This window comes from Corapipo altera, unplaced genomic scaffold (assembly GCF_003945725.1).
Source record: "Corapipo altera isolate COAL_440 unplaced genomic scaffold, ASM394572v1 1, whole genome shotgun sequence".
Lineage (NCBI taxonomy): Eukaryota > Metazoa > Chordata > Aves > Passeriformes > Pipridae > Corapipo > Corapipo altera.
The window spans coordinates 37,692,921-37,707,630 of record NW_020884873.1 but is presented as its reverse complement, the minus strand read 5'-3'; the positions used below and the strand labels follow the sequence as shown (position 1 = coordinate 37,707,630).

The 14,710-nt window shown below is 38.1% G+C and overlaps 1 protein-coding gene across 2 annotated transcripts in view; it reads left to right on the top strand.

Annotated features, from left to right (window-relative positions):
• The window catches only part of TMEM117 (transmembrane protein 117), a 193,006-nt gene that overhangs the window by 79,218 nt on the left and 99,078 nt on the right, over window positions 1–14,710 (top strand). For both annotated transcript variants that reach the window (XM_027657618.1, XM_027657628.1), the window contains one exon: window positions 6,748–6,847. In XM_027657618.1, coding sequence (XP_027513419.1) covers window positions 6,748–6,847 — 100 coding nt within the window. The remainder of the gene's footprint in view (window positions 1–6,747; window positions 6,848–14,710) is intronic.

Here is a 14,710-nt window from a genome sequence, read left to right as displayed (position 1 = left end):
CCAGCACATACTACAGTGTTGTGGATTAGTCACAGGATTTTACTGGCCTATTAAAAGGGATGCTTAAGTGTGACATGCTTCCCTTAATGTGTCACAGTTCTCTGAACTTGTTTCATTGTCCACTAAAACAATGTTCAATAAGAATTTCACTTAACAGTAAGAAAATACCTTAATCCTATCCTGTAGAATCAAACTGGCATGTAAGAGACAACTCTGTGTTTCATTGCATCAGTAAAAACAACATATGCAGTGGTCATAGAGTTGAAGCGGAAGCATAAATAACTACATATAGACAGCTGCAGTGCTTGTATCTGTGTGAGTGTGTGGTGGGGGCAGGTAAGGCTGTGTTATGGATATTTAGGCAAGCATTCATCTGTTAGCACAGTAGCATTAGAAGTGTTTCTGCAGTCTATCCTTGCCTGAGTATTTTAGCCTTTATTTGCTGCAGAAAGATGCTAAATGCACTCCTCAGCCTTTTTTTTTCTTTTTTACTGACTACACAGAATATACATTTCTATGATACACATTGCACATGAATAGCAAAAATATCCTGGAAAATTTGTAAAAGATGTCTCATGGAGATAATAAATTTGAAAAATCAATTTGTTTTATTCTTTTGTCAGGCACCTTTTTATGCTTTTCCCCAGACTATCCTGTCCATCATAAATACCTTGTAGTGGAATCTGTAGGGGTAGTAGATCATTTTCATCACAGCACTTATTTAACAATGGAGAAAGGTGCTTATCTGAGGGAAGAAATCTGGGTTCAATTCCCAACTTATCCACAGGTTGTTTCCAATTTTATTTATGTCATTTAGGGTTTGAAACACACACAAAAAATGTAGGTGTGGCAAATCCTGTCATTTAAACTTGCTGGAAGTATGTGCCAGCACTCACCAAAGTTTACCCAGGGAGGGTACATTCCTTGTGTAGTGGAGTCCTTAACACTTTTGAATTTGCAGATCTCTAAGGTTTTCCCAGTAGAGATGCAGACTTTCACAGTCTCTGGGAGTAGGCCTGTCATTAAGTTACTTTTTGCAACTCCTTTAGAAGTAACCTGTTGGCCATTTTCATGTATGGCGTCACTAAGCCATAAAAGAAAATCATCTAAATGAACATCCTTCTTTGAATTGCTGTAAACTCCACTGATTATGGAGACAGCCTAGGAAGACTAGCATCATTATGCAAAAGTTAATCTGTATAAATACCTCCTGATTCTTACGGAGAAGTCTGGACTCTGTTATGCACCAAGTGCTTGAGGGTTTGTTGGAATAGGATCCACAAAAACCCATACAGGAAACTACTGTAATTTGCATTAAAAAAAGGTACATTAGGGACAGAAATATGTTTTAAATCCTGTCCTAATTTGCTTAAACACCTTAATTAGGACTGTACTTGTGATCTAATCCAAGCAGCTATTCTGAGCAGTGGCATTCACCTCCACTTCTCTAAAAGTGAAGGAAAGGGAATGTTTCTCTTACATGTGAAAGATGATACTTTTACAAGACACGGAATATACAGCTTCATTTATATCTCACCTAACAGAGGCTGAAAAACACATTTCTCATCCTGTTGGAGAATGCCATATTCAAAAACCCCTACCTTCCTAATAGAAGTTGTCACCACCTTTTCTTTTCTTATTGAGCATGACAATGAGGCACAATTCTCTTTGAAGGATGTTGAACCAGTGTTCCTTGGAATAGGGACTGGATCTCATGTGTTCCCTACCATTTATGTGCATACACCTAGTCTACATTAACAGACAGAATTGCAATTGCTGCATTTTTCAGTGGGCCTTGTCTTATAGGTGGGCTTTCAAAACTAGAAATCAATTGGCCTATTATCGTGGAGAGCGGGAAGCTCCTGTATATCCCAGCAGCAGAACTTTAAATGGCTTGGGAGCTTTAAAAGCAAAGTCCCCAGAGTAAGTTAGACAGCCTTTAGGCCTGTAGACTGATGAGCAGAGGTTTTCAGAATCATAGTTGTGTTGCCTGATTTCAAAAAAACTGTATGAATAAGTTAACCAGTGATGCTGGTTTTGCATCCTGATTTTTTTGTGTCTTGGACATCAACCTACTGAGCCTCTTGTGGCTGTTACCTCTTTGATGTCTTATCAAGCAAAATCCCTGGTTCAGTGTCTCTTAATTCTCTCTGTTCTGGTGTCATAGAAGAAGTTTCATCTGTAACTACACAGAATGCATGGGGGAGTGGTATAGGTGCTCTCTGTACTGTTTGTTATTAGCTATGCCTTATACCATCCTCGTTGTGATTTGCCAGTTTATAAGACGGCAGATCTTGCTGTCTGTGTGTACCTTCCAGTTTCCTGTGGCTCTGATTGAATTCCTAGTGGTAGAGGAATAGCTTTTCATCTGAGCAAAGTGCTACCAAGTGTCTCATTTGCCATTCTGTCGTTTTAGAGTGACAAATACAGATCAGGAACTGTATCTGCAGTCTTTTATGTATGTTTTCAGCTGTTCTGATACTCTCTGCTTCTGCTAAATTTGAAGTAATGGAAGCTTGTGATGCCATGTCTAAACACATGCTTCTTTGCAGCCTGTGTTGAACTCCCATGCTGTCACTTGTTTGCCAATGTCAAAGCATTTCACTTTGTCAGATGCACTAGGGAAGATGAGTTCCATATAGATAATCAGCTATTTAGGGAGAATGGCAGATAATAAAATCACCTCAGAAAAGCACATATCAGACTGCAGAACATGTACAGATTCTTTGTAACTCATCATAAAAGATATCTAGGCCTCCCCTCCTTTTTGAAGAGGATTGTTACCACTCTGTGGGTGCAGTTATTGTTGGCTCTGTACAGAACATACCCTGTGTGTTATGTGCCAGCCCAGTGCCTTCAATGCTCTAGAGTGTATAACGAGCCAGCTGATGTTTAGTTAAGATTCATCCAGATTGCTAAAATGGCTTTAAAGGCAACTAAATCCTCCCCACAGTGTCTATGCTCTCATTGCTGTCCATGGAAATCCAGGGTTCAGTTCAGATATGTTTGGTTTTCAGTTGTGTCACAGGCCTCACAAGAGATGAAGATTTCTTTGGATTATCATTTGGAGACCAGGTTATGTCACAGCACTGGGAATTGTTTAGTCACATAGGTTTAACAATGCCTTTTGATGTGTGAACATGTTGTTTTGACATGCTAACCATCAAACAGTAATGTAAGACATAAATCATTGACCCAGAATGTAGACAGTAGCATAAGGATGAATCATGCTCTAATCTGCATTTACTAGTATGACTAAGCTCCATTCAGAATTTGACTCCCTGGTTTAAACTTAAATGTAAGTGTATAAATTCAAGCTATAGCCCATTTTTAGATCCTGTGATGGTCAAGAAAACACCATCTCAGCACTGAGTCTCAGTCACAACTTTTATTCCAGTGCCTGGAACAGTGTCAATAGCACCACAGTGACTTGTGCATCTTTATCCAATGTAAGATTAAAAATCTTCCATTTGCTTTCAGCCTGTTCATCATTTTAGCAGCTGATAAAGTGTCATCCTTTGAAAAAAATGCTCTGATATCTTCTTTTGAACAATTTCTCTGGGCTAATGCTGTTGTTTTCCTCGCTATCCGTTCTGTGAAAACTCTTAACTCCAGAAAAGTGATCAAATATGTCAAGCTCCTATGTCTTTTTACTGACTCATGATTATTACCATACCTTTTGCAGCAATATGAATGTAGACAGTACCCTATGTTTTTCATATATATATATGTTTTTTAATTTGTTTTTGAACTGTGTTTGTCAAATCTCTTTTGGTTCCTCTTTTTGTCCTATTCTGTTAAAATTTTGGTCAACCTTCCTTAGACTTTGTCCTGCTAAGGGCAGTTGCCCTAGAGCTGCAGCTTCCAGTCTTACTGACAAAGATCAATACAGTCTTACTGTCAAAGGCTTTCAAATCCCAATTAAAAACTTGTCCTTTATCTATAATATTCACAAATATTGACTCCTCAGCCTTCAATTATTTACACTTATCCTGTCTGTTTCTAAAGAGCTTTTTTACTCTGAGCTTTAACTGCTGTGTTTTTTTCACTCAGTGTTTCCTTATATTTTTTGCTCAGTATTTCCTTATATTGTGGTGTTCATGCAGTATGATTGTGCCTTGCTGCAAAAACACGTATGGAAAATTAAACAGAAGCCTTTTGACAAGTTACAGAAAATCTGGGCTGACCATGATAGTTAACTGGAACCCAGCAGCTACTAGCCCTTCTGCAAGATGCCGACATGGGTCCTAGCCAAGAAGCAGGCTAAACAATTAAAGAAAACTCTCTAATCACTAGCTAAAGATAGAAAAAAAAAGTGGATATTTTTTCACAATAAAATTAATTTTTCTTTTGGTACTGTTGTAATATACATCCTGATAGCATCACCAGGAAAGCATGGCTTTCCTTGAAAATATCAACTGTTCTCATTTGTATTTAAACTAAAACCTGAAAATGAAAACTGAATGACTTGGTTTCTTTTTATTTTTTAATTTTTATTTTTTTTTATTTATTTTCTTTAAATTGTTAACAACCTCAAATCCATTGAAATGAAAATAATACTGCAGAGAGCATAAAAGACACTGAGTGTAATGCTAACAGTTAATAAAATAATAGTGTATTTAATTGCTATTTCTAATAAGATGACAATGCTAAAAATATTCTCCCTGTTTGTAAAAGGTTGTAGCTGTATTTCAATCACTAAATGCACTTAAATCATGCACAGATTATGTTCCTAAAAGTTTCTTTATAATAATATGCTACTTTAACTGAAGGTCTGTCAATTTGCATATTTAATTTAGGCATTACTTATAGACTATGATGCACAATTCATAGTGGGCTTCTTGGATGGTTTCATGTTTCAAATTACAAAAAGAACTGTTAGGATGATGTGAGGCTTTCAAGGCCTTTCTGTGTATTTAAGTATTGTATCCAGCTCATCTTATTGTAAGCCTTCTGATACTTTTAACATTTGTAAAAACAAGTGATTGCACTGAGAATTTCAATTTCCATTGAAAAAAAATGGCTTATGTCTGGTTTGATATATCTTCTGCTAGGGAATACCCATATTCAGTGCTCAGTGACCTCTCAGCCTTTTTGGATAACCTGTCTTGTGTCCAGCAGCCTGCCAGGGGTGGCTGTGGCAGGCCTCCTATATGTGACTGGGCTACAGAAGTCACCCAAGTGGCCTGTTTTATGGGAGTGTTGTGCACATGTTTACTTACTGTACACTAGTAATGAGGTATAACACATAAGACAATGTGTAATGCATATGAGAAAAGGTGAGAACCCTGGGGTATATGTTTGCCATAGATGGAAAAGATTAAGATATGGTTTGCATTTGAGGGCCCATCCTTACAAATGACATTTATTGTCGTGCCTTCTTTGTGAATAAGACACCTTCTTAAGGAATGCAGGCTTGGTAATTTTTGTGCCTTCAAAAAAGGTGCTACATGAATGGCATACCCAAGATGCAGGAAGAAAGGAATTCCAAATGTTTTCCAGTTATAAAGCATCTGGGAGAATGTATCTGTGAGGGGTGTACTTGCTGTTCTCAGTCTTCCTTGGTTTCTGCTGTTGCCCTCTCCCTAGAACATGTTAAAGTGTGTCTAAGAAATTATACTCTGCTGTGCATGAATTTGTACTAGCAAGACCTTCTGTCCTGATCAGATATTCAGATTTTAACAGAACAGGCCCAGAAAGTGGGATCAGTTTGCACTGATCCAGTTGCAGGGATGTGATCTGTTAGCTCCTAGACATTTCAACATTTGGTATATCATAATGGTAGAATTTGAATAGTGGATAGCACAATGTTCCAGGACATTTTTACATGTAGCTATGTCACTTGTGCACACCTCTAAATGGGCATAACATTACATAAGCAATATTTACAAGCATCTTGGAAACAGAGATATCACTTGCAAAGTTAAAACACAATTGCCGTCATTATTCAATGTGTTAGCTCTTGAGGAGAGTCACCTCTTCTTGAACACTATGAAAGTCTTTTAGTAAAGGATATGGCTATATTAAAAGATATATTTTTTTCAGAAAAGTTTTAATTCAACATGAGTAACTTTCACTTCTTAATTGTCCTTGTAGCATCTTAATGAATTTGAAGTTAGAGGTCAAATTATCATGTGAGGTTTTAAAAACTATCTGTTGCATTATTTAAGCAGAATGGAAATGCTTAATTTGGATTTAAGTAAAATGTAGCTGTGAAAATACAGTGTATAAATCTACAAACAGTGATATCTCACCGAAATTCTGCAAAGCTTGCTTGCACTGTGTTAAAAAAAAACATGATTGTATAACTAATGGAGTGAAAAGTCAAGTGGCTCACTTATCTTTTTAAAGAGACCTTAAAGGTTTTTGTTTTTATTCATAAAGTTTTTGCAAAGTCACTGATTCTGAGAATGTTGCAATTCCATTTTTTCAAAGGAAGAGTTAAAAAGTGTAAAACAATTTCTACTTCCAGAAGCCCTAGATAATCCTAAAGTCTTTGTCAACTGTTATTTTAACACCTTCAAAAAAGACCTAGGCTTCAAAATCAGACTCACATTACATTTCTAATTGGAGTTGACCCATACGAGTTCAGTTCTATGTCAAGACTCAGATCTAGCAGAAAAAGTTATTATGAAATAAATGGGAAATCTTTCACAGCTAATCATAAATTTTGTCACTAATACAAGTTCTTTATAGCTGCATTAAGCAAATGTGTATAGCTTATAGTCTCTGTTCTTGTTTCCACAGTGCATACATTATAACAGACTTCATGGGCATCAGGAATGAAAATTTTATGAAGATGGCTGCAGTTGGGACTTGGATGGGAGATTTTGTCACTGCGTGGATGGTAAGAAACATAATTACATTTTAAAGGAAAGGAATAAGTTTGTTGCTTTCAAGGGAAAGAGGAGAAACTCAATTTCTTGAAGTATTCAAGTATTTCAACCCAGAAAAGTAAAAAATTAGCAAAGGCATAGTGTTAGGGTATTCAATTAGCCAGAAGTCCAGAAGAGTTTCAGTTAAAATTTATCAGGGCAATATGTAATTTTTTTGTTTTGTGAATAGTAATTTTGCAATTGACTGCTGTTAGGACAGCACCGTTAGGACCTCCTTTGCTACGAAATAATGTCGTGACTTGCTATCTGATAAAACAGTGAGTAACAACTAAAGATAAACAAGTCTAATGAGAAGGATTAAAAAGAGAAGCAAAATTAAACTGAAAGATGTGACAAAGAGCAATGGAGATGAGAGAAAGAAAGAAAGCCAGTTACATGCCAGCATTTGAAGGTAGTCTCTTCAATGTGAAACTATCAGATTAAGTTTGTATCTAATTTAGGATTTAGAAAAATTAGGTTTTCACTTGGATTATACTTGTTACAAAGGCTTTCTTCTGAAATATGTGCAAGCCAAAGATCAGCTTAGTGGAAGAGAACCAGAAAATGACAGCTAATTGAGAGCAAAATAAAGCATGTGCATGTTTTAATTGCATTTCTTAAAAGCATTTCTTAAAGTGATAAAAGAGGAATTTAATTTTTTTTAGATTGCTTTTTTTGTACCTACACTAATGTGTAGGTAAGAATTTTAGTAATTGCATTTTAACAATGTCTTCTATACTCCATGTATTTGGAACATACTGTAAAACAGACAGAAGGGTAAAAAAGGCATGAAGGATTTTTTCAAAGTGCTCTTCAATATGTGTCAGTGGTTTGTCCAAGACAAATTGTTCTTTATGAAATGGTGGCCATGAAAAGCAAGTGCAGAGCAAATAATTTGTACATGCTTTACAGTAAGGACATTGCAGAATTGGTGCATTGACCAATGTTGACAATAATGTGGATTTCTTGTGAATCGATAATAAAATTCATGAGTACTTCTGAATACTTTTAGCTTGACCCTTTTTTCTTATGGGCTTCCACAGCTTTATGCCACTGTTGAAGAAGAGATGATGCATAAGCTAAGCAGAATTGAGAGAGGTCATGTTCATCATAGATATGTGACTTAGAGCTCCAGTTATAGATTACATACAAGTTACACTATGTTAGGTAATGTGGATTTTTTTTCAGTCCCTCTTTTTTCATTTCCGTGAAAAAAAACCCTGTTATATGCACCCTGTATAAAGCATGGAAATGGTTGATTCAAAAGGCATGAAAATCCTGATCCTTTTCTCTGTACTTAAAGCTCAGTTTTTTTCAGCAGTGGAGGTAAAAGTAGATTGTGCCACAGCAGATTCCAGGGATGGATGGAGTTATCAATGAAGAATGAGAGGGAGACTGGGAGAGACTATAGAGGCAGTTTGGATAGAGGAGACTGTTTAAATTAGGCTGGTTCTATCAGCTTTCCGGAAGAGCAGAGGGAGATTTGCACCAATGTACAGGCCCATGCACCAACATACATGTCCAATATCTCCTCTTACTAATATTTCTCTATCTGACATTGTAGCTTTCTTTGATGTTCCTAGGCTTAGCTGCCCTTAAACACTGTAATTTCCATTGACTGGTTCATATACTCTACCCAGAGATCGCCAGAGATTGTTGCAGAAGGAATATCACTATTCCCTTTTGCTCTGAAGATTTAAACACCAGGAAATGTACTTATCTGGCCAAATGGAAGGGTTTTTAGTCTTATAAGTCCAGAGGACAAATCTCACACCATTTTGTGTTCTGGCTTTGCTAGTTGTGAAAGAAATAGGTTTTGTCATTGTTTTTTTCATTCACTTTCTCTATTGAACACCTTTTTTCTTCATCCTCTGATGAAGAAGGTTTCTATATCTTCCCATTTTATGTGACTAAAATATATTACATGGATGGTCACAGCGTAGCCACTATAGGGGCCTGTGACTGGTTCATAAAGAACACTCAAGAGGGCTGAAACCTGTCCATAGGGTCCTTGATGCTACTGATATCCATAACTGACAGGTTTGAGTTAATGATTATTGCCATGCAAGCACACAGTAACTCTGCAGTCTCAAACCAGAAGGTATTTTTGTCATGTAGACCATGTTAGAACTCAGGTTACATCTGTAAGAATGTAACAGTTGAACCCGGTCAGACCAAAAATCCATCCAACTAGTATCCTGCCTCAAACCGTGCCTATGAGCAGAAGCCAACCAGGAGAGTAAGAACAAGCCAATGATATGTGGTAGGGTCCTCTAGTGCTCTCTCAAAATGCATGCAGTTTTTTGTATGTAATAACCCTTGATCCTAGAATTGTTTTGCCCTCTGTGCATCACTGTGCATTCAACTACAAAGAATTTCATCGGCCATTTTATTGCCTAGGGGCTTTTTTCCATAAGCATCTTTCCTGATTCTTCACAGTCAGCAAGCCATCATCCTTTTCACTGTGCATAAATTAATATCATTATAAAGCTTCCTCACCTCACTGCTCAGCTGTTTTATCAGGTTGCTTAGGAGTATGATGAATAACTGCGTCCCTTGTACAAATCCCTGTGGAATTCTGCTGATGACCTCCCTCCATTGCTAGAGCTGTCTGGCTAACCTACTTACCTTCTGTTCCCTGTCTTTTAACCAGTTATTTATCAACATAAAAACCTTCCCTAAAGCTTTGAATGTTGAGTTTCCATAGAAGCCTTTGATGAGGAATTTCTCAAAAGCTTATTAGAAAATTCAAGTTAGCCTATTTCAACCACATCTCCTTTATCTATGAGCTTTGTTGACCTCATTCAGTAATTCTGTTATGAAATATCCCCATTCCTGATATTTACAGATCCAGACACTTAGCACTCCTTCCACAGCCTCAGACATTCCTGATGCCATTAAAGAGGTATTCTGACAATGTTGGGTGGCCATGAAAGTGCTGTTTGCAGGAAAGACAAAGTCACGGCTCAGGAGCTGTGAATGTGTGAAACAGTATGGAGCCATCTTCATGTGCTTATCAGTGAAAGACAGTGAGCTTGTTTCTTCATGTTCATCCTAACCTCGTTATCAGTAATTTCCTCTGTCCCTCAACACCCCACTGTCTTATGGCTTGGGCATTATTTTGCAGGTGAACAAAAGTTAAGGCAGCAATATTTTGTTTTGTATGTTCTTGCATATAGCAGAAGGTCAATATAGCCTGAACATGGCTGTTGGTTTTATCCTGAAGACAGAAATGCCACTGCTTGTGGTAAGACCTATATTCTCAGTATGGGCATGGATTACATGTTTCAGAGAACTTCGGCTATAGATACATAACCTCCCTTTCCTGAAACCTTACATAGTCTGTGGATCTCTTAGGTTTAACAAGGGAGGGTCTTAACAAGGTTCTGATATTTTCATAGGTAGAACATTTGAATCATAATTTTGGACACAGGAACGTGTGTCTGCTAAAGTAATTCTTTGAATATGCTCTGTGTAGTTTCTTCTTTGTTAATTTTTGTAATAAGGATAGATTTTTACTTATTGCCATTAAAACATTTTTAATGACTTGCAATCTGTTGGCGAGAGTATGCGTTGGCAAAGGTTTCAAAAGTATTTGGAGATACTTCCGTGTGACTGTTGCCATTGTGGTCATGAAAAACATCTTTATTTGTAGAATAGGAGAGCAAGGTAATCAATGATTTTGAAGTGCTTTCTTTGTGTCCAGTAAGAGAGAATATTATGCTTGTCCTCATCGGCTCTGAGATGTAACTATCTCAACATTCTATAGTAATGAAGGATTCATTACTACTGTGCAGAAACTAGCTTGATTTACCTCTTCATTTTATTTACTCTCATAATGCGTATTTGTGGCTAGGCCATGTTCACAGAAAGTGAGCAACATTGATGTTGCAAATACTATCATGTTGCTGAAAATAGTAGACACACTAAATTATGGCATTGAAAATAGAAAATAAAACTCTAATATGAATAAAAAATGAAATCTTCTTTAGTACAGGAAAGGACACCAATATAAAATATATGCTGAAAGAAAACATAACATCATCATTAAAAATAATAAAGTACCTTGGGTTTTTTATGTAACTTCTAAACTAAAATAATAGCCACAAATTTTTAATTTCACTGTTAAATTTATGTGTTTTAAAAAGTACTTCTTCTATCTAGGAAATTCTGTTAAGCAAAGAATAATGTATAGGTTTATTTGCAAGCAGTGAAGAATCCACCATTCTGATGCACATTACAGGGTAGTTTGGAGAGTCAGGAGTCTTAAATGACTGACACCTTTTTTAACTTATGCCTCTGTCAAGGATTGGGCATGACAATTCAGATTATGATTGGTGTCAATCTTCTTGATTGTTTCTATTCCACTGACATATCAAATGACAAAATAAAACTGTAATTGAATTGGCAGCAGCATCTGAAGTACCGTACAGCTAACAACTCTGCTGTACTTCAGTAGTGGAACTGAAATTAAACTATAAAACAGGAACTGGAAGAAGCAAAGTGGATGGCACGTGTTACTAAATTCACTTGCCAGAATTGCACAGATATGTGACTAATAACATTATTAATGGCACCATGTTTCTTTCCAATCAGAGAAGAATGAACAATGCAAGTTGCCCTTTTTGTTCATCTGTGCTCCTTTTTTTGTTTTTCATTCCTCTTCTTAAAGGCCAGTCTGGTTGCAGGGATATTCTGTAACTAGTCGTTTTATCTCCAGGTGATAACCCACATATAAATTCATCATCACGATAGCAGTTCAAATATATCCCAGTCATATAAGACCTGCTAATTTTGTATTTTCAGTTTTGTAGGTTATGAATGTGCTCATATCCTGCTCTGCTTCATGACTGCCGCTTAGTTAGTTATATAAGGTGGAATGTGCCTGGTGTCATCTGAGTTCATCCAATTGTCCCATCAAGTCAGATTGCACTATTATTTATTCATTGATTGATGGAGTTACCATCTGTTTGTATGCTCTAGATTATAATTATCTGCCTTTTCAAGCTTGATCTTTTTTTGTATTCCCCTGTTACCTTGTCATTTCAATTCTGACCGGGCACTGCCAGAGGTGTTACTTCATCCCTGTCTGTTTCCCAGCCAGCGAGTTCCTTCAACTCGTTGTCACAGCAGGTATCCTGGTTGATAACCATTTTCTGGGCTTTAAAACATGTGCTTAGTATAGCTAGCAGTAAAAACCTCAGGATTTTCTTTTGAAGAAGGCCACAGCAAGCTCTACCTCAGAATTCAGGAGTAAGAAATGGAAGCCCCAAAGTTGAACCCCAAAATGTATCCTAGTGTTTTTCCAAAACAGTTGCTGACATCTTTTAATGACAAGCAAAAGTAGTTCTGGGAGTTCTTTCAAATAGGTGGGAAATTTTCCCCACTATTTTTTTTAATTTCAAGGTTTATGAACTCCTACACATATACACACATTTCTATTCTGTCTAGATCCCTATCTAAAAATGTATGAAAGATCATATGAAATATTAATGGGAGCTATTCTGTTCTCCAAATATTGTAGCTGAAATATGTAGCTGCATCTTTTTCAAAAGATAAGTTGTAAAGTAGAGGATATGTTTTTCTGCAACTCAAGTCTTGTCCAACTGATTTGTATTATAGCTTCAATTAGCTATACAGCTATAAATGAGACTCAGAGTCCTCTATTTTATCTTCTTCATTATCACAAACTCCTTTGCTCTTTTTAATGTAGAACTGTATTTGCTTCTTGACAATATTTATGGAGCAGATTTTCATATATCCTGGTTGCATATATTTAGAAACTGAAGTCAGTGTACCATATAAATTAAAGTAACTATGCAGCAATTCTGCATTCTGACATGATGTACTCCTTAAAAATGGTGTGAATGAGTGGGTGTCAGAAGTGCTGCAGAAGTGGGACTCTAGAAATAACATGTTCTTACTAAAGATCTTTGAGTACAGATGACAAATGTGTAAACTGTTGGAGTCTTTAAGATGGACACTTCCTCTATGGAACAGTCTGGTTCTGTATGAGATTGCAAGCACAAACCTTTTTCACTGACTGGTGGAAGAAAAGAATTTTCTTGCTGAAACTGAAATTCACAAAATGACAGAATATGCTGAGTTGGAAAGGACCCACAAGGATCATCGAGTCCAACTCTTAACCCTGCACAGGACCATCCCCAAGAGTCACACCATGTGCCTGAGAGTATTGTACAAATACTTCTTGAACACTCTTAGGTTTGGTGCTGTGACCACTTCCCTGGGGAGCCTGTTCCAGGGCCAACCACCCTCTGAGGGAAGAACCTTTTTCTAATATCTAACCTAAACCTCCCCTGACACAATTTCAGGACTTTCCTTCAGGCTCAATCACTGTTCACCACAGAGAAGAGATCAGTGCCTGCCTCTCCTCCTCCCCTCGTGAGGAAGTTGTAAACTGCAACGAGGTCTCCCCTCAGTCTCCTCTTCTCCAGGCTGAACAGACCAAGTGACCTCAGCTGCTCCTCATACAGTGACCTCACCCTTCCCCTCAAGGCCCTTCATCATCTTCATTGCCCTTTTTTAGATGGTCTTTAGAAGCTTATTATCTTTCTTATATTGTGGTGCCCAAAACTGCACACAATATTCAAGGTGAGGTTGCAGGAGTGCAGAGCAGAGCGGGACAATCCCCTCCCTTGAACAGCTGGTGATGCTGTACCTGATGCTCCCAGGACATGGTTGGCCCTCCTGACAGCCAGGGCACTGCTGACTCATATTCAACTTGACATTGATCAAGACCTCCAGGTCCCTTTCCTTGACACTACTTTCCAACTTCTCATTCCCCAGTCTGTACAAACATCCAGGGTTGCCCCATCCCAGGTGCAGAATCCAGCATGTTCCCTTGTTGAACTTTGAATGGTTGGTGATTGCCCAGTCCTCTGATTTGCCGAGGTCCCTCTGCAGGGCCTCCCTGCTTTCGGGGAGTCAACAGCTCCTCCAAGTTTTGTGTTGTCTGAAAACTTACTTAACATCCCTTCCAGTCCTGTGTCCAAGTCATTTATGAATATGTGGAAGAGCACAGGGCCCAAGATGGAGCCCTGTGGAATCTCACTCGTGACAGGTCACCAGTCTGACGTCACCCCATTCACTGTTACCCCCTGTGCTCCTCAACCTGTGAGCCAATTGCTCACCCACCATGTGATTTGTTTATCCAGCTGTGTGCTGGACAGTTTGTCCAGAAGGATCCTGTGAGAGACTGTATTGAAAGCTTTACTGAAATCCAAAAAGATTACATCAACTGGCTTCCTCTGATCAACTAGGTGGGTTACCTCATCATCAAAGGAAATCAGGTTTGATAAGAAGGACTTTCCACTCATGAAACCACGCTGGCTGTGACCAATGACAGCCTTGTCTTTCAGGTGTTTTTCAATACTTCCCAGAATAATCTTCTCCATAACTTTAACAGTCACTGGAGTGAAGCTGACAGGCCTGTAGTTTATAGGGTCCTCCTTCTTGCCCTTCTTGCAGGTTGGGGCAATGTTCACCAGCTTCCAGTCAACTGGAACCTCTCCAGATTCCCAAGACCACTCAAAAATCATCGAGAGAGTTTTTGTATGACATCAGCCAGCTCTTTGAGGACTCTGGGATGAATCCCATCAAGCCCCATAAATTTTTAGCGATCCAACTGGAGCAGCAGATCCCACACAATTTTAGGGTCAGCTGGGAGTTGATCATTCTCACAGTCATGGTCCTCCAGCTCAGGGCACTAAGACCCCTTTAGTCCATCCTCCATGTTGAAGATAGAGGTAAAGAAAGCATTGAACACCTCTGCCTTGTCTCTGTCCCTGTTTGTGAGGTGACCATCCTCATCCTGT